The 24,954-nt window shown below is 30.3% G+C and overlaps 2 protein-coding genes and 1 long non-coding RNA gene across 3 annotated transcripts in view; 1 reads left to right on the plus strand and 2 right to left on the minus strand.

The window, feature by feature from the left end:
• The window catches only part of LOC135954414 (peptidoglycan-recognition protein SB1-like), a 170,698-nt gene extending 163,781 nt beyond the window's left edge, over positions 1–6,917 (plus strand). The window contains exons 2-4 of the mRNA XM_065504584.1: positions 6,101–6,148; positions 6,218–6,556; positions 6,624–6,917. Of these exons, the coding sequence (XP_065360656.1) occupies positions 6,109–6,148; positions 6,218–6,556; positions 6,624–6,805 (561 nt within the window). The 5' untranslated portion in view covers positions 6,101–6,108 and the 3' untranslated portion in view covers positions 6,806–6,917. The remainder of the gene's footprint in view (positions 1–6,100; positions 6,149–6,217; positions 6,557–6,623) is intronic.
• A 2,227-nt stretch (positions 6,918–9,144) lies between these two features.
• On the minus strand, positions 9,145–22,083 carry LOC135955895 (uncharacterized). Its single transcript, XR_010576314.1, has 3 exons — positions 21,948–22,083; positions 20,931–21,150; positions 9,145–20,240 (listed from the first exon to the last, which is right to left on the minus strand). It is a non-coding gene; the product is annotated as an uncharacterized LOC135955895 (long non-coding RNA).
• Positions 21,185–21,931, minus strand: LOC135955894 (uncharacterized). Its single transcript, XM_065506299.1, has one exon. It carries the CDS (start codon positions 21,867–21,869, stop codon positions 21,339–21,341), a length of 531 nt encoding a protein of 176 aa, XP_065362371.1. The 5' UTR covers positions 21,870–21,931; the 3' UTR covers positions 21,185–21,338.
• Positions 22,084–24,954: the final 2,871 nt, after the last annotated feature.

Genomic DNA, 24,954 nt, shown 5'->3' on the forward strand with positions numbered 1-24,954 from the left:
TACCTCAAGCATGTACCCTAATGTTTATACGATCAGTAAGGAGAGGATGTTCCGGATAAATTTCTCGACGTGTTTCTATTCTATATAAAGCTTTTAAACCCACTTTTTTATCATTTGTTTCAAAAACTTCTCCACATGCGTTATGTTTTCTTCCAAAATTTAAATAGAATTATCAAAAAGCCATACAATTGTGGAATGATTTGTTCTATTTAATCCTACGGAAATTAAGAAACCTTTTTGATTTTTTATAATTTTTTTTTCATTGGGACTCAAAATACCGTGACATTTCCTATGTTTCTTCCTTTCTCATCCATTGTTTCGTCGATCGATATCCATATATATCGTTTTTTAATGATTTCTTAATATCTTCGTTACAATTTGTGTAAATCTATCAACGGTTTTGAACACAAGATTTTCGGTGGATCCTAATATTCTGAACATTTGTTGAATAGTTGTTTAATTTTATATTAGTGGTAAACTATTAATGCCCAACAATAACTATATCAAGCTACCTTAAGTTTTTTTTAATGTATCCAACATTTTGTTAAAGTGCAATTTACTTAAGTTGCCCATAATAACATCCCTGCATGGAATGCAAATAGTGAATTTGTAGTGATTTACTAGTGACATTGTCAATAGTACTACTGACCAGATGTACCCCAGCCAATGTAATCTTTTATTGACAATTTACATTAGCTTCGACTTAACAAAATAGTAAAATATAATAATGAAAAATTACAATACAAACAATAAAATTATATTTATAAAACAAAATAATGAACAAAAAGAAAATATGCAGTTATGAGTTAAATATGCAAAAATATGCTATAAAACGCGAAATATGCTAAAATATGCAGTAAAGAGCAAAATATGCAAAAATATGCACTAACAAATCGATGCCAAAATTCTTAAAATTGTCTGAAATGGATAAATAACTAACTCATATGATTATACGACGCACAGCAAAAATATGATATTGCATATTTTTGGTTGCCCTGGATATAATGTTGGACCCATTGGTTAAGTCAATAAATTTAATGCAAAACAACGTAACAACAAAAATAACAAAATCTAATGTTTGATAGATGAATTTCTTAAAAAAAATAAAAAAATTAATAGTGTTTTATTCGGCTGAATATTCGTATTATAATTTAATAAGGATCGTATTATAATTTAATAAGGACGCAGAATATATGCATATACTTCTGTAGGTCTGCGATGAATATTTGGATGGGTTACAAACGGAATGACAAAACCCCAATATTTTTTGATTTTGATTGGTTTTTCATGAAATAAACTCATCTTCTATTTATTTACTTAATTTTATTTTAAATATTACAACTAAAATAATTGCTATCGGAACAGAGAAAGAGTATTTACTATTAGCTACATTCGGCACTAATATATATAAGGGGACATCGACAGACTAAGGACATCTTTTGTGCCTGCACTTATCTGAGTACATTTGGAGTCGTTCCATGGAACCATTCCTAACAATACTAATTATATAACGTCATTCGAATTTTAATTAATTCATAATAAAATTCATTTAACCTTTCAGTAGTTAAATTTTTGTTAATTCAAATCAAATCCAAATTGAATGAAAATTACACGGTGCTACGATGGAAAAAAAACTTGGAAAACGACCCAGGGTTATAGGTCTTGCAGAGTACATAACAAATTGTGTCTAAAAATTTCAGAAACACCCTCAAATTCAGAAGTTATTCAAAAAAAAACCGGTTTTCAGTGATGTTCGCCAACTTATCGACCTGGAACTCAGTCCGTTTTTGTCCGACTTTAAGTTTTTTTTAATGGGTTGGAAGGAGTGATTGAATGGGTTGGAAGGAGTGAAATTTTTGAAATCAGTCTAAAAATGTGTGAGTTAGAGGTACTAAAGTGTTATTTTTCAGTATTCAATTTTTTTTTGTTTTTAATTATTTACAGAATTAATTGAAAAAATTTTTTATAAAACTATTTGTAATAGAATTGAATGAATTGAAGAAAAATTAAATCGTTTATTTCAAAAACCAGTCAAGCAATAAAATGTTTTTTTTATTTTTAAGTTGCTCAAAATCAATAATTTGTAATTAGCAATTTTGTAATAAATTTGAATTAAACAAAACTTGAATGATTCAATAAGCACTAAATTATATATAGAATGAAAACTTAAATGAACAAATTTAATACGATTGAAGTACTAAAGAATTAAGCATATGAATTTATTCATAATGAATGAAATTAAGAATTCTTTTGAATCTTTGATATACATATTGATATAAACAAAATATCCATAAAAAATTTGTCTTTTTTTTTTTGATAAATTTAAAAATTGATTATGAATAAGGCCTATAATGATTTTTCAATAATCACATTAATTCTGACTTGCTTTTTCATACGTGTTTGAAAATCAGCTCATTTTGTGGCGTTAAATACATAATTAAACACGTTAAAATTAAATGTTTTATTTGAAAAATGGATAATTCGTAGGTATTTTTTAAGATATTTATAGACGGCAATACTGAGTATTAATATTTGTCAAAAACTCAAGTATCATAATATAATTTCATCGTCTAAACAAAATTTGTATTAGATTTTCAAAAAATACAAATGATTTTTTTGATTTACTCTCGGTATTCAAAATTTGTTTAAAACAATTCTAAAACTTTTTATTTTCATATGTATCGGTATGCATTTATAAATACAAATAAGGCAAACAAAAATGCCAAGAAAATATAAAATAAAAATAAAGTTTGCAGAAATATATAAACCAACAAAGAAATAAAATATTTGTAATAGTATCATCAAGGCGTATTAATCAGGTGAGAGCGTCTCGACAACAAATACAACAAAGACAATATTTCTTAGTTGTCAAGAGACTGAGAATGTCAAAAGTAATATGGCATATGAGAAATATAAAAAACAAACAAATAAAAAAATAAATGAATTACTGGTAGTTTTTTATATGAAAAATATAAAAAACAAACAAATAAAGTATCATTTATTGGTAGTTAGCTCTAACACGGTATTTTTTGGAAGATTCAATATTAAAAACGTCGAACGGGAATAAAAAGTTTGGTGATTCCAGTGGAACTATCCAGCTATCTATTTAGCCATGTCCGTCTGTCTGTGTAAAACCCTCGTACGTCCAAAATACACAACCAAATTCTTCCAAGGAATTTGATATTGAAAATCAGCAGGAAAACAAATCTCATGGACTAAAATGGGAGTCAATCTCTAAAAAATTTGATGTATTTTCACCAAAAAATTTCCAATATTGCATATTTTGTTTACTGCAAAGCTTTGAAAAAATTTTTTAAAACAATTTTCAGTTTTTTTTATTATTTTCAATTCAAATATTGTGAATGTCAACAACAAACAGTAAACAACTTTTGACACTTTGAAACACATCATAAATAAATAAACAATAATCAGCTGGGCTCGTAACTTCACCTTATTTAATACACCTTGAGTATCATGTAAACAATAAATATTTTTTTCGAAACGATTTCTTGACATACCGAATGGTTTCAATAATATTTTAATTTTGAAAAGTGTTAATACTCTGTATTGCCGTCTATAAATACCTTTAATGAACACAAACATGAATATAAAAATAATATTGTTGAAAAAATTTAAAAAATCAAATCCTGCGAATTATTATTTTAATTTATATTAAATTTCTAATCAATATACATAATAATTTTGTTAATTTAAAAAATAAATGCTCAAAGATGAAAACACAATAAATTAATATGCGAACGGCCGTGTTTAAACAGTTGATGTTTTTGGAAAAACAAGCAAGAAACCTTGGATTTTGTAATTTTGCAATTTTGTTGCTAGTAGTGTCATTGACTCAAATTTATTTGTTATTTTTTCAAATTTATAAATCCTTAGGAAATAATAAACATATAATTTTATTTATTGTTACAGAAATAGCTCAATTATTATTAACAATTAATATAAACAATGAGTGACAATTAGAGTATGCAAAACCGAAAACGAAAACCGTTCATCCGATTTTGTCATTGTTCTAAACTCGACCGGTTTTTTCAAGACAGTTAACCGGTTTTAATGAAATATGTTTTATTTATTTATTTTTATTTATTTAATTATTATTTTCAACAACCTAGCTTATTGGCCATAATCGGTTATAAATTTCTACTTAATAAAAATTTTTTACAAAAAATTTAATTAATGAATTTAATTAATAAAAATATAAATTATAAATATAAATAAAGCTTAACACAAATTGTACGAATTGTTTTCTAAAGCATAATTGAATACATATATTTTTGAAAAACAAAATCATATTTCTTTACATGTTTTGTATGTTAAGCTGTTCAAAATTTCGTGTGAAATGCTGTCAAACTACATATCGAGGGCCTATATTCAAAACCCTCTATCTTTGATTTTCACGAAAATTACTATTTGATGGTAAAATGTTTAGTAAAACAGCCCTCATATATGGTATGAATTTCATAACAAAGATGTTTTTTTTTTCTGTTTTATTTGCATTTTTGTTATTTCCATAGAGAATAGACATAAAGCTGAAACTCTCCTGTCAAAGACCTAACTCAGTTGTCAGAAACCTAAGTGGTGAGAATGTATTAGTAGATAAAACTATGTGAAAACAAAAAGAGCTTAAGAATTTCTTAAAAATTACTATCCTCTCGGGGTGTTATCAATAATCTAAAATTGGAAATCACTGTTAGCCGCAGGGCAATTGATACTGGCTTTGGTTGCAATCGTCCCGCGAATTTCTAAAAACCGTATTGCTGTATATAGTAACAGTTTGTAGGCCGATTTCCCCAAATTTCAATAGCAACCGAACCAGTACTATATTGATGTATCAATCATGTATGTAAGTTAATTGGAAGTTTCAGGATTTGATCTCAACCCACAGAGGAACAGACAGACATGACTACATCGACTCCGCTATCTATAACTATCCAGAATATACACACCGTATATGGTCGCAAATGTAAAAAGTTAGAAATAACAATTCATGGTGAAAAGTATAAAACAATTAATTTCTTAAGAATTTCTTAAGAATATCTTTGGTTTGTGACCTATTAATTGAATATTTACAAAAGTTTCCATTGTATTGTCAACTACGAGCTGTCTGTTAAAACTTGCTTTTAAAGTATCCAAAACCGAAAACGATCACCCGGTTTTTTTACTTTGTAAACTCCACCGGTTCCGTTTTTTTAACTTTTCGGTTTTTTGACAAACCGGTTTTTGTATGACGGTTAACCGGTTTTAATGAAATATATTTTCTAAAGCTCATTCCAACATACATGTTTCAATCAATATTTTTAAAAATCCATTTTTAAAAATATTGATTTATTTTATAGAAAATTGTAGCATTTGACAACATTTCGTAAAAGATATAAAATAATTTCATAAAGAATTCAAAAATGCTAATTTTTGCCATTAAATAAAAATTTAATATAAACCGCTTAACCGGTTTTTTTAAAAGACAATAATCGAAACCGGTTTTTTGGACACTCTACTTGCATTGCTTAAAGTTTTTTAGTGCAATAATTTAACTGATCGCAGTCCTTATTATATTATTTATTTAGCAAAAGAAAACGTAATTGATTCAATTAAACTATTAGGGAAATGGTAAGTTCCCTAAGTATTTTATTTTTAAACAATTAAATAATTTGTTGAAAGCCTTTAGGCTATATTAATTAAAAGTTGATAAACAAATTGTTAAATTTACCAAATTGTAGTTAGAAATTTTGGAAATCCCTTTAGTTCTTTTTTTGTGTTTTAGAAATTTTCTTAGAAATGTATACGCGGACATGAATTTAGTTATGTATAAAGTTGTATGTATGAATTTAATAAATATTTGTTTTATTAAAAATAGAAATAAAAAATTTACACAAACAAATACATATTTTGAAATGATACAAAGCAAAATACAATGTGTAAATCCCCTGCCAGCAAAAAACAGATAAGCAAATGAACCTAAAGATCAGCAAGAGAAGCAAAATATTCTACATATGTAGGTATAAAAACCCATGAGTCGAAGAATTGATCAGTCATAATTAAACTTAGCATACTACAGACCACAAGTCTCATTCTTAAACATACAATAATAAAATGGCAAATTTATTAAAACTTATTGCTTTAATAGCTGTTGGTAAGTTTAATGAGGAATTTATAATAATAAAAAAATAACTGATAATTAACCAAAAATAAATGAATTTAGTCTTACCTGCCTGCTTATGTGTCACCATCAAGCCACGCAGCAGTTGGGGTGCAGCTTCAGCACGTTCACCTTCCCGCATAAACGGAGCCGTTGACTATGTCATTATCCATCATTCAGACAATCCCAATGGCTGTTCAACAGAATCAGCTTGCCAAAGACTGATTAAGAATATACAAACCGATCATAAGGGCCGTCGTAATTTCAGTGATATTGGCTATAATTTCATTATTGCTGGCGATGGCAATGTTTATGAGGGACGTGGTTGGGGTCTGCAAGGTTCTCATGCCCCCAACTACAATCGCAACAGTATTGGCATTGTGTTCTTGGGTAATTTTGAAAGTAAGTTGTAGTAGTTTTTTCTCTTTTATTTCTTTTTATTTATATGTATATTTCTTATTTTGTTTAGACTCCAAGCCTTCGAATCAAATGTTGCAAAATGCTAAAGATTTAATAGCCCAAGCTGTTAGTGGTGGTTATTTGAAGGACAGCTATACTTTGTTGGGACATCGCCAGACTAAGGCCACCTCTTGCCCTGGCACTCAGCTGTATAATGAAATTAAGACCTGGCCTCATTGGCGTAATATTTAAGTTGTAGTCTTTATAAATCACTATTTAACATTATATTGTAGTTTTTAAACTATTAGTCACTAATTTTATACAATTAAAATAAATGTTTAACTGAAATATGGAGCACTTCTAACACTGGGATGTACTTATTTGGAACATTTCATCTAAACTAATTGAGATCACAGAAAATATTTTGTATGTGTTTATTATTGGTTTTCAATTTATGTCCTAAGCTTGTAATTTTAATTAATTTATTAAAAAACACTTTAATAAGTTATAAAAAGATGTGCGATTAACTTCTGCCACATGATTCAACGATAGTAACGGTACCTTTCAAAATGACAACATTGTTGCCAGTTTAGCGTTTTCCAGGCTTGAGTCAGCCTTTTTACGCTGTAACCTACTTTTTGTTACAGAGTTGCAAAAAAATTGTAGTTTTTATGTCTATACCTGATAAATTTTTGTCATGATAACGTTAAAAAGAGTTGTTAATATAAAAAATGATCAGGTATTGTCTCATTTTAAACCCTTGTCGATACTTGACAAATATTTATCATAACAATAAATGACGTTTGTAGTCAAGACAAAGTTGTCTGAGCAAAAGCACTAACAATTTAGTCATAACGAAGCAATAATGCTAATAAATGGTGACTATAACTGATAATTGTATATCTTGACAAACGATTTTGACGTTTATCGTGACAAAAATTTATCGACAGTATTATTGCTTCTATACTTGTCAAATATTTATCATAATAATTAATGACGGTTTTTTTTTTCAAGACAAATATTATTAAGTAGAAATTTATTACAGATTATGGTCAAAAGGCTATGTTATTGAAATAATAAAAATATCAAAATATGTTAATTTTGTTCCTACATTTCTTGTTTTAGTGGCCTGAGACGCGTTAATGGCCTGGCGATTTTTTAAAATTGTTTAACCAATTTTTGTGTTTTATATCTTATTAGAATGACAATTACGTACACATTTCGATTATTTTAAATTAAATTGCAAAAGTAATTAATTAATAGCTAATTTTTTACAAAATCTGAAAAAATTAAATTTTTTTCCTCATGTAAATGTACCTCAAAACTAAATCGCAAGTCGGCACGGGTTGCAATCATGATAGAAAGACAAAATTTCATATTTAACTATTGTTTTATATATCAGCCCAATTATGAATAAAAATTCCGCGGGAGTTTTTTCCCTTTTCTCATTTTTCCTATTCAATTTCAATGAGAAAAAACTCCCGGGGTACAAACTCCCGCGGAATTTTTTATTCATAATTGGGCTGTATATGTATATACAAAATAGAGGGTACGCGTTCCAAAATTCCAAAATTTTTGGGACACTAGGGACTATACCTGATCATTTTTTATCTTGACAACTATTTTGACGTTTATCTAACAAATTGTTAGTGCTTTAGCTTTTAGGTGGTATCTTACTTTTTTTAATAAAGACTTTTTTTATAAAATATATTTCTAGTGTCATTGTAATTCAGATTTGAATATTTTGTTTCAATATCTCAAGTAGTTTTAATTTTATATCGTTTTTTGCTTCTCCTATAAACTTATGAAAAGTGATGTTATGTTATTTTGCATTACGATTTGTTTAGCGTTTATGAAAATACCTTGGCTGCTCCAAAAGAAGGAGACATCGCAATTCTATCGCCTGTAATATTGAGAAAAGTGAAGGAAAATGTTATTAAACTAATCTAGTTTTGCTGATAGTCAAAACTTTAGACAAACAAATTTGTCTTTTCTATAAATTATGATATTGTTGAATTAAATATTCTGAAAGTACATATTTGCTTTCAAATTATAGAGTAAACCTTCTTCGGCCCGTTTTAAACTCATCGCTGGCAACTTTTTAACTTTAAATATTTTTAAGACCTTGAAGAACAAATATATCAGTTTAAAGTATAAATAATTCTACGTCTGCCGAATAGCCTTCTCTTCTACGTTTCAACTGAATATTCGACTTACTATTTAGAGCAAAAATCTAATTGCAAATTGTTTTCAGGGAAAACTAATTTTTCAACATATGTATTAAAATTCCTTAATATAAAAGCTTTCTACTCCTGCCGTTAATAAATCTCAAAATATTTACAAATTTAATTGCAATGAGAAACCAATTCGGTAAATCCGAATATTTTCTTTTCATAAATAAAAACAAATGTAGTATGATTTAAGTTTCACAATCAAAAAATTTCACTTTTATTGAATGTAAATTGTTGGTTTTTTTAGATATCTATATTTTAATATTAAATAATAAAGCATTGTATTTTTTTCAATCAAATATTAAATATTTTATTAATAAGTATTTCAATTTAATATACAAATAATAACACATTGCAAAATTTAATTTTTTCAATCAAACATTTTTTTATTAATTAAGTTTGAGGTTTCTATTGATGTATTTAATTTGCAAGTGAAACTATTTTCTTTTAATATTTTTTTTCATTTACTTTTTTCAAATAACAAATTTTATTTAACAATTTTTGTTACATAAAACCAAAAAATATGATTAGTGGAAATTTTAAATGTTTTAAATAAAAAAAAATGATTATAATACAAATTCTACACAATTTCGAAGGTGTCGTTATCAGAGGAATTCAAATTTCAATATAGTTTAGGTGAATTTGTTTGGAATAGAAAGAAAAAAACCATCCTTATTATTGTTGGCAATGAATTTAGTGGAGTGATGGATGGAAAAAAAGTAACAAAGAAGCAAATCAGCACGCTGGATCCCTCGCCGCCGTCGATGTGATGTTCCCACGCCGCAGTCAAAACTTGGTATCCCTCGCCGCCGTCAAAACTTGGTATCCCACGCTGCCGTCAAAACTTGGTATCCCTCGCCGCAGTCAAAACTTGGCATCCCTCGCCGCAGTCAAAACTTGGCTTCCCTCGCCGCCGTCAAAACTTGGTATCCCTCGCCGCAGTCAAAACTTGGATTCCCTCGCAGCAGTCAAAACTTGGATTCCCACGCCGCAGTCAATACTTGAAAAACGCCCCTATACAATGCTTAACCGGAAACCTGCCAAACAACGAAGAACCTAGGAATTGAACCGCTACGCCGACCCTGCAACTCCGCCCTGCCCCGATGATACATGGATGTCCTACGTCGCCATCAGCACCTGGAGAATCCCCGCCGCCAACAATATGTCGAAGTCCCTCGCCGCCCTCAGCACCTAGAAGACCCTCGTCCCTCGCTGCCGTCCGCAATGAAAATCCCACGCCGCCGTCTGTACCTGGAGAACCCCCGCAGCCATCAAATCGTAGAAGTCCCTCGCCGCCGTCAGCTCCTTGAAGACCCACGCCGCCGTCAAATCATGGAAATCCCTCGCCGCCGTCATATCATGGTAGTCCCACGCCGCCGTCAAAACTTGGAAGTCCCTCGCCGCCGTCAATTCGGAAATATTTCAAGGATTTGTTGGTGATGATAGTGCTGATGATGTTTTAAAGTTGATTTGTTGGTGATGATAGTGCTGATGTTAAAGTTGATATGTTGGTGTTGTTATGTAGTAAACTGTTGTAATTTGCTGAAGACGAATAGATATTCTTCCCAATAGAATTTTTAAGATTTGCCGCATAAAACTATAGGGGCTGGACTCAGAGACATATTCAAAGTAGTGGAGAACAACTGACAGTCCCAGGATTTTAGATGTATACAAGCAAAATTGGTGGTGTTGGATGTAGTAGTAGTATTCGTTAATAAGAGGAAAGGAATGGTAATTCAGTGGTCCTATAGCATCTTGAAAGTGAGTGGTGGCAAGTAGAACGTCTGCTGCCACAAAACTCAAGGATTTGGTTGATAGATTAACAGCTCAAGGATTGATCGCATAGCAACCAGAACGAATGTGATCGAACAATAATTGATGTAATTGATATTTAGTTTCTAATACTTTCTAATGCTTCTGATTTCAAAGCGAAGTCGTCCCTCTTACGTTGGACGATGTTGTGGATTTATTATGTGTGTTCGTTCTTGTTGAAAAGTCTGTTTGAAGTTAAGAAGTCTTTTTTTCTCTAGTTTATACGCGTTCGTTCTCTCTTTCTCTCATTTATGCTCTGGATAATTTTAAACTCAGTGGTGAAATTTGAATATAGAAGATCAAGGTGTTTGGTAGTAGTGATATTATGTATAATAAGATTTAAATATAGAGTCCATAAGTCGTCTCACAACAATATTCATTTAGTAATCAAGATGACAATCGCTTTTTAGAGATCATAAAGCAAGCTTTCCTCTTCAACTATGTTCTAGGACCGATCGATGGTGATGATAATGATGACACAATGGTGTTTTTTTGTACAAGAACTCTGACCCAGCATTTTCTCAAAGATTTGTTATAGATTTAATTGTGTTTTTTTTTAGATAAAAGTCATTCTTTAGCAAAAGTTGTTATAGTTATGGTGTTGGTGATGATGATTATTATTTAGGCAACATGTAAGACTTGAAGTGTGTTACAGCCCTCTATTTATTATATCTCTTTCTCTCTCTCTCTCTAATCTGAAGATTTGGGAACAACAACTCAGGTGTTTGGAATTTATGTCGTTAATGATATTAAGATTGTCTGCCTCATTTTATAAGTTTTGTGATTTTAGTTAATGTTTATTACAGGGATTGAAGATGGAAGATGATTACCATAAATCGTTGTGGCAAACGCATCAAAGAATTCGGAAGACCAAAGTCTGTTTTGCAGTTATTTTGAAGAAGACCCAAAGTCTTTAGAATTGTTGTCGTGTATTAGCAGCTGCATATTTGGAAGACTTTGTATTCGTTGTAGCAACATTACAAACTTCTTCATTTTGTAGTTGAAGAAATGTTGTTGATTTGATGATGTTTGATGATTCACATCTTTGGAAAATTTAAATTAAATTTGTTGTGGTTGAAAGATTTGTATCTTCAACGAAGATGTAGTAGTAGTAGTACTGTTTGGAAAATGTAACATCATTTCCAATATAGTTTAATAGGAGAAGAATTGATGTGTTGTATTAGGTGTTTAAAGGCTGATATGATGCATTTGCTGTTTAGGACATATTAGAGGTCCTGGTTGTTGATGATAACGAAACACCTTGGTGATTTGTATAAATTATAATTATGTGTAGTGGTAATCAAGGATTTCAGTTGCTAATTTGTGGCTGCCGGTTTGGATTACGGTCGCAGATTGAAACTAGGTTTTGGTAATAAATACTTTACTCTCTCTCGCCCTCTCTCTGAATTGCATATCGTTAAACTAATCTCCTGGCTCATGTATTCCCTTGGCTTTTTTTGGAATCGCAAAACCCTGTGTGTATTTATCTCCTCTCTCTCTCACTCTCCCTTTAGATATCCCTCATAGACGATTATAGGCTTTTGTGTTAATTTTCCGCTTGCTTTCATTTCTCCCTCTCTCGCACTCAAATGTTTGTATTTTGTACAGGTCGGGATCACATTCATTCATTCCCCAGCAGTAGTTGATTTGATTTCAGTTAATTAATTGTAAAATTTCAAAATTACAAAACAATTTATAAAAAAAAACAGAGTTTAACAAAAATTATTTTACAAAGAATTGTTTAAACAACAAAATGAGAAAATACTTTACAAGAACAGAATTAAATAAAATTAATTTAATTTAACAAATTTCGTTACTATCTAGCTACAAATCTAAAAAGTGACATTTCATAGTTTGTGGAATAATTAATTGTAGTAGATGTAGAATAGAATATTTTATAACAATGACTAATATTTGACAATTGTGGAAATACAAAGATAATAATTCATTTAAAAAACTATTATAGGCAGTAATACAGATGAAAATTTTGAACAAAATTGTTATTTATAGTATGTAGTTTAATTTTTTTTTGGCGTACAAAACATTTGAGGGTTTGATTGGTCTGTTTTTCATTTCTTTTTCGGTTACATTTCATTTTTATCTTGTTTTGGCTTAAAAATTATCGTTTTAAATTGTAAAAAATTAAAAAAAAAATTCTTTTGCTTTTTTTTTGGTTTTGATTGAAATTACAATGAAAAATAAATTAGAAAATAGCTGGTTAAAAAAAATAGTTAGAGAAAGAAAATAGAGTGGGCGCCGTGTTTCTGGATTCCCTTTTTAGAAACATGTAATGGTTTTGCGTTTTGTGTTTATGAAGCCCTGCTGAGTTGTTGTATCGTATAGATTCCCTTTAACGATATTTGTAGATGGATGGATAGAGATATTTGTGTTCGTGGTGGTGTGTGGTAAAGTGGATAGGAAAATGAAAAATTCAATACATTTATAGTACTTGTGCTTGGAGGGAAATGCCTGTAAATGGTACAAATTAGCCAAGAGGAATTGAAATTTAAAAAATAACCTGTTTTCTTAAGTTTTATCGGTCGATTGTCAAGCTGGCGAGTCAACAATGGCTGTAGTCGAGTCAAGCAGCAGCTGACAGAAAACAGCTCTTCTTCACAATCACACTTAAATAAATGTTCATTCAGTTAGGGAACTTGGTTGGTTTATACCAGCAGCTGATTTCAAGCAATAAGTGTAGCCCACAAGTCTGGCCCTTACAAGTCATACACAGGCACCGATCAACTGCGTATGAAGCTAGAAAATATTCTGGATCTACTCTACTGGCAAAACAGTAAGCAAAAAAAGAGTCTTCAAAGAAATAGAAAAATAAAAACACAAAAAAAGAGAACAAAAACAGAAACCAACAACAGTCTGGGGTCTGGTTAAGCCACTCTTCTTCCTGTTCGTCTATATTCGCTCTCTTCTTCGCGACACTCCTCTCTCCAATCTAAGGAAAGCCTCAATTAATGCATATTTATGCACAGGCACCGATCAACTGTGACATAATGCTAAAACTTTGATAATAATAATAAAAAAAAATAGAAAGAAAATTCGAGAAGAAAAGAAACATTCCCATATTTTTTGTTAGTGCTAGTCACGGCGCTCTTTGAGGAAGAACGCTTGGCCCAAACTACTTTTGTTAAACTGTCTCTCTCTTTCTCCCTCTCATCACTTGTTATTTTTTTTAAACAACTTATGCACAGGCACCGATCAACTGTGACATAAAGCTAAAAAAGAAGTTATAAAAAAAGAAAACGTAGAACAAAAAAAACAAACAAATAAAAAAAAGAAAGAAGAAAAGAAAGTTTGACAATAGTTGTCACCCCCAAAATGGAAGCTCGCTCTCTCACCATGTCCAGGCACCGATCAACTGAGACATGAGGCTACAAAAAAGTTAATAAGAAGCAAGAAAACAAGAAAGAAATACGAGAAAGAAAAAAAACGTTGAAGAGCTAAAGTTGAATGTTGTCTGGCTACGTGTTCTCTCTCTCTCTGTCTGTCTTTCATTGGTATAAATTACATTAAGCCTTTTTCAATCTGTTAGGAATGACTGCCTCAAAATTATGCACAGGCACAGTTCAACTGTTACATAATCCTATAAAAATCAAAAAGAGATGGAAAACAAAAAAAAAATCTATTTTTTTGTTGGTTGGTTGTTTTTTTTGACAGCTGTACTGCTGCTGTTGTTTTTAGACACGTTCTTCTGAACATGCATGTAGCGCTCGCAAGTAAGTTTTCACACAATTTCTTTTGCAAAAATATAGTGGAACTTTCAAGCAGCATGGGTTGGCTGGCTCAGTCTGAGCCGCTTGTGTTGTTAGGCATTTTTTGTACATCATATTTCCAACAAAAGCTACGACATTATTTGTTTATACTGATATTTGAGCGAGTATTTGGTGAATGGGTTTTTATTTTTTGTGAATGTGGTTACATTTCAAATTTGTTCTCTAAAATTTACGTTTGTATTTATATGACTATATACTTAAGATATCCAGAAGCAATGTCATCCAACATACATAATATAAGACTAAACAAAACAAGTGATTTTTATTATATGGATAAATTAATCATACGAGAGTGATGATTTTTACAAAGATGTGCTCTATTTAACGAATTACCGAATCTTTAAGGGTACAAAGATAGGATTTACATTCGAAGTACGATCGATCATATGGTACATGATCTTTCTATAGAAGCAACAACGCCGGGTAATGTGACTTCTTTGGGTTTTATTTTATGCCATAAGTTACAATCACAAGTTTTTCAAGCCTTTACTCTAGAATCAAATAGTAACCACACATTAATTTATAAACTTTTCCTTCAGTTATACTCTTTGCACATGTTTATTAGATTATGAATAACATGATTTTTAATTTAAATATTTAAATAATGCCTGGTGTTCAGCAGCTAATGTGTTAGATGTTACAAAATTTGCCATGATACACGCACTCTCTGAGTGCGGCAGTGTTTGGGTTTTAACTCACAAGTTGCATTCGTATTTAGAATTTATGATCACTCTCACACTTTGTGTGGCGATTTATTTCAACTTTATTTATCTGCACTTGCAAGTTAAATATTGCAACCATTGTGTGATGTTACATCGAACACAACGGCATTCGAGGCTTATGATTAAATAATATTTTGCGATTCCCTTAGCAATTATTTCATTAGCGTGTAAATAAAGATTAATTTATGTTTGTCGATATGAAAATTATAAAAAAAATCATGATTCATTCGTGTGTCTTAAGCATACACTTACACTCTCGGCTTTAGATTTGTTTGTTCTTGAGTTTTGAGATTGGAATTTTTTGTTCAAATGGAGATGAAGCCACCAGATTTTCAACATTTTCATCATCATTATTTAATAACATTTGCGATTCCCTTAGCAGTATTAAGCTTCTTTTTTGAGAATGGGGTGGGTTGGTGGCGCTGGTGGTTGTGGTATTTCTTTGCTGTTTTATTAGGTTTTTATGTTCTGTAAGAAATTCATACAAGTTTAAAGTCAAAAGTTTAGTGTTAACCAACTTTGGAGCGAGTTGGTTGGGTTGTTCCCTTAGCAGCAGCAGCTTATCATGATCAGCTCTTACACATACACATGGAACACGCACAAAAATCATTAAAAATTTTATATATTATATACTTATGCTGCAACGTTATTGTCACAAAAAATATTAGCGATTCCCTTAGCTATATTTTTAGAGTGCTTGTGAGTTAGCTAGCCAAGTCTCTTCACATCAACGGAAGTGTGATATGAAGCGTGTTTTTTGTAGAAAGAACAAATAACAACAGGACTCTCTCTTGATCTGTAAAAGGCATAGTAATTCAAGAGGTGGCATTCAATATTAGTTGGTAAATCTTACATGATGATCGATCGGACACACACATTTCAATTATACCGCCGGGGTAGGAGTTTCAGTGTTAGCTGCCGGTTTTTGTTTTTGATTTTTTTATCACGAATGTGTGAATTTTTGTGCGTGAGTTTTTTTCTGTAATAAATTCATCAATACGGGTTACGATATTGGTTAAATATCATAAAAGAGCGATTCCCTTAGCGTACTGGTTTTTTAATATTTTTTTATTTATACTGTGTGTATGTGATGAATTTCTTTCTTTAGCCAGCCATCTTATTTACACATATGGTTACTTTCTCTTTCTCAATTAGATTTCAGTTGTCAAATACTCTTGTTCTTGTCAGCGACAAACTTCAGCTATAAAAACACAAAGAGTAGAAACTGGCAGACAGAAAGAAAATAAACAAGAAAAGTAAACGAACAAACAAACATTAAAGCGATGTGTGTGTTTCAGTTCAGCACTTGACAATTCTGTAGATGAAGAAGATAAACAAATACTTTTGCACATTTTGCTCAAAGCAAATTAGATGACAGACAACTACGATTTAATAGATTTGCTGCAAAAAGCGCATTAATGGTTCAAAAGATATTTTTTGTTTAAATATTCTTACGATTTATACTGTGATATTTTCATAAATGGTTGCCTTCATAGACTGCCAACATCGTTTACTAGTTACAAAACAAAATCAGCTGCTTGAATGTTTCTTTTTTTTAAGAGTTAAAATCTGTTATAGCCTGTAAAACACAATTGGAATTAGGAAACCAATAGGATACTTTCTTACGCCTTAAATTGTATTTTCAGATTTCTTAGAATTTCTCAAGTCTCTGTGATCCTTAGTAGAGTCTGCTAGTCCAAACCACATGGTTTTCTATAAAGTTTCTTTTTAGATTTAAAATAGTTTATAGCCTGGAAAATACAATTGGAATTAGCAAACCAAAGGGATACTACTTTCTTACGCCATAAATTGTATTTTCAGTTTTGATCCTTAGTAGAGTCCAACCAAGCAACTTAATTTTTCTATATTTCTCTATAATTTAATTTAGAAAATATTCATAGATTATTTGCGCAGCAAGGTTGTTTTACAAACTGTTGCCGTTATTATATAAAAACATAATTTAAAGTCAAGAATACATAATGTTAAGAGATCCTTACGTAGTAGCAAAGTTGGTTTTGATGGCTATGGGGCCAACCAATTGTTACAGCAGATAATGTGTGCATTGGGGGCTAAAACGATGATAAAAGGTATATTGAGTTCAAGGTAAAAGTAAGCACCTGTCTGTATGTAGCCTGTGAAATAAACAGCTTCGTTTTTCAGTTTAACCTTTTATGTCAGGAAAAATTCTAGTAGCTCTTTAGAGTAATCAAGGTGGTCGATTTTAAATATCATGCTGATTTCTACCTATATGATGTTCAAAAATTATGCCCTCAGGTACAGATCAACTGAGTCATAATGCTAAAAAATATTAGAATTGTATTTGTTAAAAAAAACGCCGTCATCACAATATTGTGTGGAGTGGAGTAGTATTCAAGTCATCGTGTCTAGAGATTAGATTGCAGCCGTTGTCTGTAAGAATTGAATTAGTTGTAAAAACAAACACATTGTTTTCTTACACTTTTAGGTAAATAAATGTTTGTGCAAAGATCAATAGGATTGATCGCCTTCGTAACAATCAGTTCTGCTGCCGAGGCACCAATTTCTTGGAAGTAGCTAATAATGCTGGGTACAGGACAATACACTATTGGAAAACTTTAAAACGGTTGCAAGTCGCCTCAGTTACAAATATAATCGTCTGTAAAAATGGTATTAGTTGGAAAAACAATTTCATTGTTTCTTACACTTCAATAAAATGGATTAGAAAATTGTAGAGTTCCAAGAGCCAAATTTCCAAACATCTTCCTCGATCAACTAATGAGTGGATGTTGGTCCTTAACAACAAATTATGGCTCAGGCACAGATCAACTGAGTCTCATAATGCTAAAAATCAGAATTTTTTGTGTGATTTGTAAAATTTATCACCTGCCTGCTTCTTGTGCATCATCACGATTTGCCACATGTTGCAATGGAAACTTTTTTTTATCATCATAAGCGTTAACGTCAACTCGTGTTACTCTAGAGTAAGTGAACCCCAAACATTCATTACTAAGACAAATTATGGCTCAGGCACAGATCAACTGAGTCGCATAATGCTAAAAATCAAATAAATGTGTGTAATTTCTTAAAAATTTAACACCTGCCTGTATGTATCGTGTGTTAATGTTGAGCTTAAAGCATATCCATGTAACCGAGAACTGAATCTAGGTGATCCCAACAAAATAGTATGTTTCAAATTATGGCTCAGGCACAGATCAACTGAGTCCATAATGCTAAAAATCAATTTAAATATTTGTTTTGTAAAGAAATTACAATTTGCCTGTTTTAAGAGTTATACGCCGCCAAATACAAGATTAATACAGATTAAAAGTGTCTCCCAATAACGCCCAGGAACGGTTCGGTTCATTTGAGTCATAATGCTAAAAAATCAAAATCAAACATTGATTTGCTTAAAATGTCAACCTGCCTTGTGGTGATTTATCTTTTGAACTCCATTTGAAATCCAGAGATTGTAATTTTACTTTCAGTAATATGTGTATGGATCTAATTTGCCCGTAGCGAGGTTTTCAATACCGCTTGTCTGTAAAAATTTGATTAGTTGTAAACACAATTTCATGCTTTCTTACACTTTTGGCCAAAGCTAGCTCAAGAAATTGTTCCGACTGGATGATTCAACCAAAGATGCTCAGGGACCGAACGTTCGTTCAACAGCTAAAAAGGTTATAATCAAATATTTAAGTGTCTAATGTTCAAAAGGACCTGTTGCATGATCTGGGAATCTAGGTGCAAAACATCGCTTGTACGTTATATATCACTCTCTCACAGTTTCAGAGTTTTGTTTTTTCAGATGTCTGTAAAAATTGAATTAATGCTTAAAACAAAATTCATGTTTTCTTACACTGTTTGTGTCGTCACATATTATCAGTAACTTGGTAACTTCGTGTATATAAGTAGGGATGCTATATTTTCATATTATGCTCAGGCACCGATCAACTGAGTCATAATGCTAAAAATTTAGAATTTTCATTACAATATAAAAGAAAACCTGTAGCTTGTTTATGGGTGGGTGTCTCTCGCTGTGGGAATTATTGTGGTACTGCTAATTTTATGTAATGGCTGCTTTAAACAACAATGGCTTTAGTTGTTATCCAGCTGCTCCAGAAGTTCTTGAAATTGTATTTCACCAATCAAGCAACAGTTGCTGCAGTCACTTTCAATGGTTCAAAAAACGGGCTATAGAGAATTTTTAAAATTGTTTGCCTAAAAAATAAATGTTGATAGTAATTTTGTCCGACATGGAAATAAGATTGTTGCATTTTGCCAAATGCGTTACGGCATATTCCAGTCATTTCCTAAAATGTTGGGTTTATGTAGATTGGGTTAGGGTAGCTAGATTTGTTTGCATAGGCATTCCTAAAATTATATAGTTATTTGGAAAATATATGATAATACCGCTTACGAATAATATGTAATGTTAATTGTTCACGCAGCCAAATTTATCCGAGTTTCAGTTGAATTTTTCGCCGAAGCCCATAGAAGAAGAATAGTAGAAAAACAACGACAAATTTCCAGAATTTTCTTGTTAGGGGAATAGAAAATATATGTTTAACAGCTCAACGTCGTAATTGAATGGAATGAATTATCAAGAGATATCCATCCACCAAGATTGTTTAAATTGTACTGAAATTTGTGTAAAAAGGCATAGATTTATAAGAGTAGATTTCATAAATACCAAGTTTTTCTTTCATGAAATCCATATAGTATGTATGTACGTATGTCTAGTAGAGATGAATGGATGATTATCGATTTCTTTGAGACGTTGATGACGACAACTGCGCCCTTACACAACAAAACTCCGTTTGCCAACGTGGTTGGTTGGTCGTAAGCAAAATGTCTATTCACTAAAACAGCTCTCGTACCGTACGAAGATTTAGCTACGTAATGTACTTGAAAATGTGTAGAATTTGCTTACAGTTGGAGCAATGGTGGTGGTAGTTTTAAGTAGTTAGGAGAAACAAAACGGGTGCTTTGTTGATAAATTAAAAGATGTTTATAACTCACTCTGCGTCACTTATTTTACTTTTTTTTATATATTTTCTGTACAACCCAGTAGTTGCTACATCTGCTCATCAAATGTTGGTTAGAAATTGTGCTTTGTGTTTTATACATGAGGATGAAGTTTTGTTATCACCAATAAACACTGGAAAATAAAATTTTCATTTAGGTTTTTTTTTACAAGAGAAATAATAAGACATAGTTTAAGTTTATTTTTTTTTAATAAGCCATTAATCAATGAGTATTTTATTTCAAAATTTTTTTCATTTTTTCTTTCAATATAAATTTATACAATCACATTTAACTATTTGCTTACAATTACAAAACAAAAATGTACATTATTAGGTAATTCAATATGAATCAAGAAATATTTTTAATATTTTTTTTAGTATACATTCACTACTAGTTTCCCCGAAGCTGAAAAAATGATTACTCATATTGAAACAAACAAAAAAACAGAAAGTCAGCCATTATTATTTAGTGTTTTGCTTTGTGTTGTTTTCCGTACTACTAGTGTTGGAAAACGTTCGCATATATTTGATTATGTTATACATACACTTCTTCACACACGAACAAAAACTAGTCGTGTTTACGTTTTATTTTATTCAGCCATCTGTTTACACACATTTCTGTATGTATACAGTGGCCGAATGTTGTGAAATATGTGTAACTAGTTGTTTTTTTTCATCACAAAATGGCGTCGTTGTTTTTTTCTTTTGTTTTTTTTTATGAGTAATCATTTTTTCTTCTAGAATTTTTCAGTTTTCAAGACATTTCACTAATTTTTCAAAATTTAATACATACTAAAATTAAAAATAAAAGAAAATTTACAAACCGATTATGTTTCTCATGTTTTCCACAACCAGTCGTTGACATTTTAGCTGAAAGACCCTGTTTCTTTTTCAGCGTCACACCACTTTGTGCTATTTGCATCATGGCCTTTAGAAGTGACCTACAATGGATCCACACACACTCTCACACATTGTGGTCTATTTAAACTTCCTTATCCACCACTCATGGCTGTGTTGATTACAATAGACAAAGGTCCCAACGGACTGTAAATGGAAAAACTTTCGTAATATGACTCAAATACAATTTTTTTTTTTAAACACAAAAGATATTAATGGATGATAGTAATAATATAAAATTCACTCTACTTAATTAAAAATATTCAATCTTTTTTCAAAAGTCTCTCTCTTGCACATTACTAGCAAAAACAATTTAAATACATATAACTTAAGCACTAACTGGACACTCGTATTGAATGATAATTATGTTCGTGGTGCCCACTGATATCACCATGTGATTTGTTGGAACTTTTTTGATCAATATTTCTGTTACTACTACTACTAATACTGCGCATAAAGTTATCTAATTCACTTAATTCACATTTCCATAAATTATTTATTTCTTCACTTTGTTTTTCTTCATTATCATGATTATTATGGTGGGAGACCAGTAGCAACTGATCGTTTCTTCCTTGGCTTCGATGGTTTGTTGGAGGCAGATGATGGCTTTTGGGCATGAGTTGGTGATTTTTATTGATTTTCGTTTGAAATTCTAACCACTTTTGAAAACGTTCTTGTTGTTTGCGTCGCAATTCTAATTCAGCAGTCATTAGAGCTGTCGACAAAATGGCGCATACTCGTAAATTGCCACCCGAGCGTAGCTTGCGTTTCATTTGCAATTTTTTTAAACGGAAATTTTTAACCCAGTCTCCCAATGTCTTGGGATTTTGACCAAAATCTTCATCAATATTATAAATGGCTACCATTTTATTTTTTAAATTATTGTTGATTATTTAATTTTTAATATGTAATTAAATTTACACTTTCTTGTAACTAAAACACACCTTTACTGGGAATTTCAGCTATTTTCAGCACATAACCTCAATTTCACAATTAGGTTAGACTTTTTATTTAACACTTTACAACACTGCAACTCGATGTTCACCGTACAATGATTTGCCAACGACTGTTTGTCGAATCATCTCTGTGCTTCGCTTTTATAGTCACAAGTTTCCACCCCAATGTATTCTTAACCAAACTACATCCAGGTACCTGAATCGTTTATTGTTAAATTCTGCCTTTATCTGAGGAAATTTCTAGAAATCTTTTGTTTGGTAATTTTACCTAATGCTTAAGAAACCCTTAGTAAATCATGTTTTCCTTAAATTCTTCAAAATAATCCCTAATTATGCCTGCAAAAAAGTGCACCTAGTTTAGGTATACATATGCTAACAATTGTTTCTTTGTTTTCTTATTTTATCTTGCTGTTTTCTTTGTTTGCTTGTTTCGGTGCTGTGTTTAGTTGTCTTATCAGGGTTGTTTTTTTTTCACAATACAGAAATATTGGTGGTGATGGGAAAAATGTAGATTAAATTTACATTAGGGAAAGCCATAAAAGACTTTAAATTGAAAACATGTTTTCAGAAATAATTATGGCAAAAATATATGAGATGATAACTATAGGTATAAATTGTTATTATATTTTTAAACGCTTCAAAATAATCCATGCAAAACTTCGTGGGAATATTTTAAAAAGAACTTTTTTTCACATTCAAGAGAACTTTTTGTTAAATTATTTAATATAGAAGTATTTGTTTTTATTTGCAAATGCCTTTAATAATGTAAAATTTCAAACATTAGAAATTCATATTATTCAACAATAAATTTTTAATAAAATTTATTCAAAAACTTCTAAAAGTACTAAAACCTTAAAAAGTACGAATCGAGTATTTTAGTTTATAGTTCCAAAAATAACTGAAAATTTAAGATCTCGATACCCTATTTGGTTATGCGAAATATCGTGCTCATTTTTAGGAAAAACCTCACATCTTATTAAATCCGCCATGTTGAAAGATACACTTTTAAAAAATTTACATTTTCAGTGGTTAGCTTTTGAAATATGTACGTACCTATGTACATTTTCATCAAATGTTTTAGATTTTCTTTGGAATAAGATTTATTTTGTAGAAATAAGTTTAAAAATGGTGATAACAATTTCATTATGTCCTTGAACTAAGTTTTTTCTCAATCAACCCTTAACAATTTTTTAGGGTATTTGTATTTTTAAATACAAATGAATATTTCTACAAACAAATGTGTTCAAATTCATCTTAATTTAATTCTTAAAATAACCCTTGAAATCTCAAATGACACAAGCATCTGTTGCATGTAAATTTAAAGCTGTTCCTTTAAAATGTTCTTTCAGAAATACAAATGATATGTGGAATGAAATTTATTTATACAATTTTTTATAAAAACAGATTCAAAAAATACTTAAAAACTGAAAGACTCAGAATTAACTAAGTTATTCTTGGGTATTTAAAATAAATAATGAAAATCTATGATCCTTATATTTAGAATTATATAAAAATGCTTATTTCCCACCACAGATCGATTTTTATATGAAAATTATATAAAAATGTTTATAAAGAGTAATCTACTGGGTTTAATATGAAAAATCTAGAATTGCTTATAAAAAAATCCAAAATTGCTTATAAATCGTAAACTAATGGGCTTAGAGCGAATATAATGAATATCTGTGATCACTCGTATTTCCAGCCAAAAATTTATTTTTATATGAAAAATTCAAAATTATCTAAAATTGCTTATAAATTGTAAACTAATGGGTTTAGAGCGAAAATAATGAATATCTGTGATCACTCATATTTCCAGCCAAAAATTGATTTTTATATGAAAAATTCAAAATTATCTAAAATTGCTTATAAATTGTAAACTAATGGGTTTAGAGCGAAAATAATGAAAATCTGTGATCACTCATATTTCCAGCCAAAAATTGATTTTTATATGAAAAATTAAAATTATCTAAAATTGCTTATAAATTGTAAACTAATGGGTTTAGAGCGAAAATAATGAAAATCTGTGATCACTCATATTTCCAGCCAAAAATTGATTTTTATATGAAAAATTCAAAATTATTTAAAATTGCTTATAAATCGTAATTTAAAGGGTTTAGAGCGAAAATAATGAATATCTGTGATCACTCATATTTCCAGCCAAAAATTGATTTTCAAATGAAAAATTCAGAATTATCTAAAATTGCTTATAAATTGTAAACTAATGGGTTTAGAGCGAAAATAATGAAAATCTGTGATCACTCATATTTCCAGCCAAAAATTGATTTTTATATGAAAAATTCAAAATTATCTAAAATTGCTTATAAATTGTAAACTAATGGGTTTAGAGCGAAAATAATGAAAATCTGTGATCACTCATATTTCCAGCCAAAAATTGATTTTTATATGAAAAATTAAAATTATCTAAAATTGCTTATAAATTGTAAACTAATGGGTTTAGAGCGAAAATAATGAAATTCTATGATCACTCATATTTCCAGCCAAAAATTGATTTTTATATGAAAAATTCAAAATTATCTAAAATTGCTTATAAATCGTAATTTAAAGGGTTTAGAGCGAAAATAATGAAAATCTGTGATCACTCATATTTCCAGCCAAAAATTGATTTTTATATGAAAAATTCAAAATTATCTAAAATTGCTTATAAATTGTAAACTAATGGGTTTAGAGCGAAAATAATGAAAATCTGTGATCACTCATATTTCCAGCCAAAAATTGATTTTTATATGAAAAATTCAAAATTATCTAAAATTGCTTATAAATCGTAAACTAATGAGTTTGGAGCGAAAATAATGAAAATCTGTGATCACTCATATTTCCAGCCAAAAATTGATTTTTATATGAAAAATTCAAAATTATCTAAAATTGCTTATAAATCGTAAACTAATGAGTTTAGAGCGAAAATAATGAAAATCTGTGATCACTCTATTTCCAGCCAAAAATTGATTTTTATATGAAAAATTCAAAATTATCTAAA

Source organism: Calliphora vicina, chromosome 3, assembly GCF_958450345.1.
Source record: "Calliphora vicina chromosome 3, idCalVici1.1, whole genome shotgun sequence".
In the NCBI taxonomy this organism is placed as follows: domain Eukaryota; kingdom Metazoa; phylum Arthropoda; class Insecta; order Diptera; family Calliphoridae; genus Calliphora; species Calliphora vicina.

Excerpts from the sequence above, each read along its gene's own strand:
- LOC135955894 (XM_065506299.1), bottom strand. The coding sequence starts at position 21,869 with ATGGTAGCCATTTATAATATTGATGAAGATTTTGGTCAAAATCCCAAG.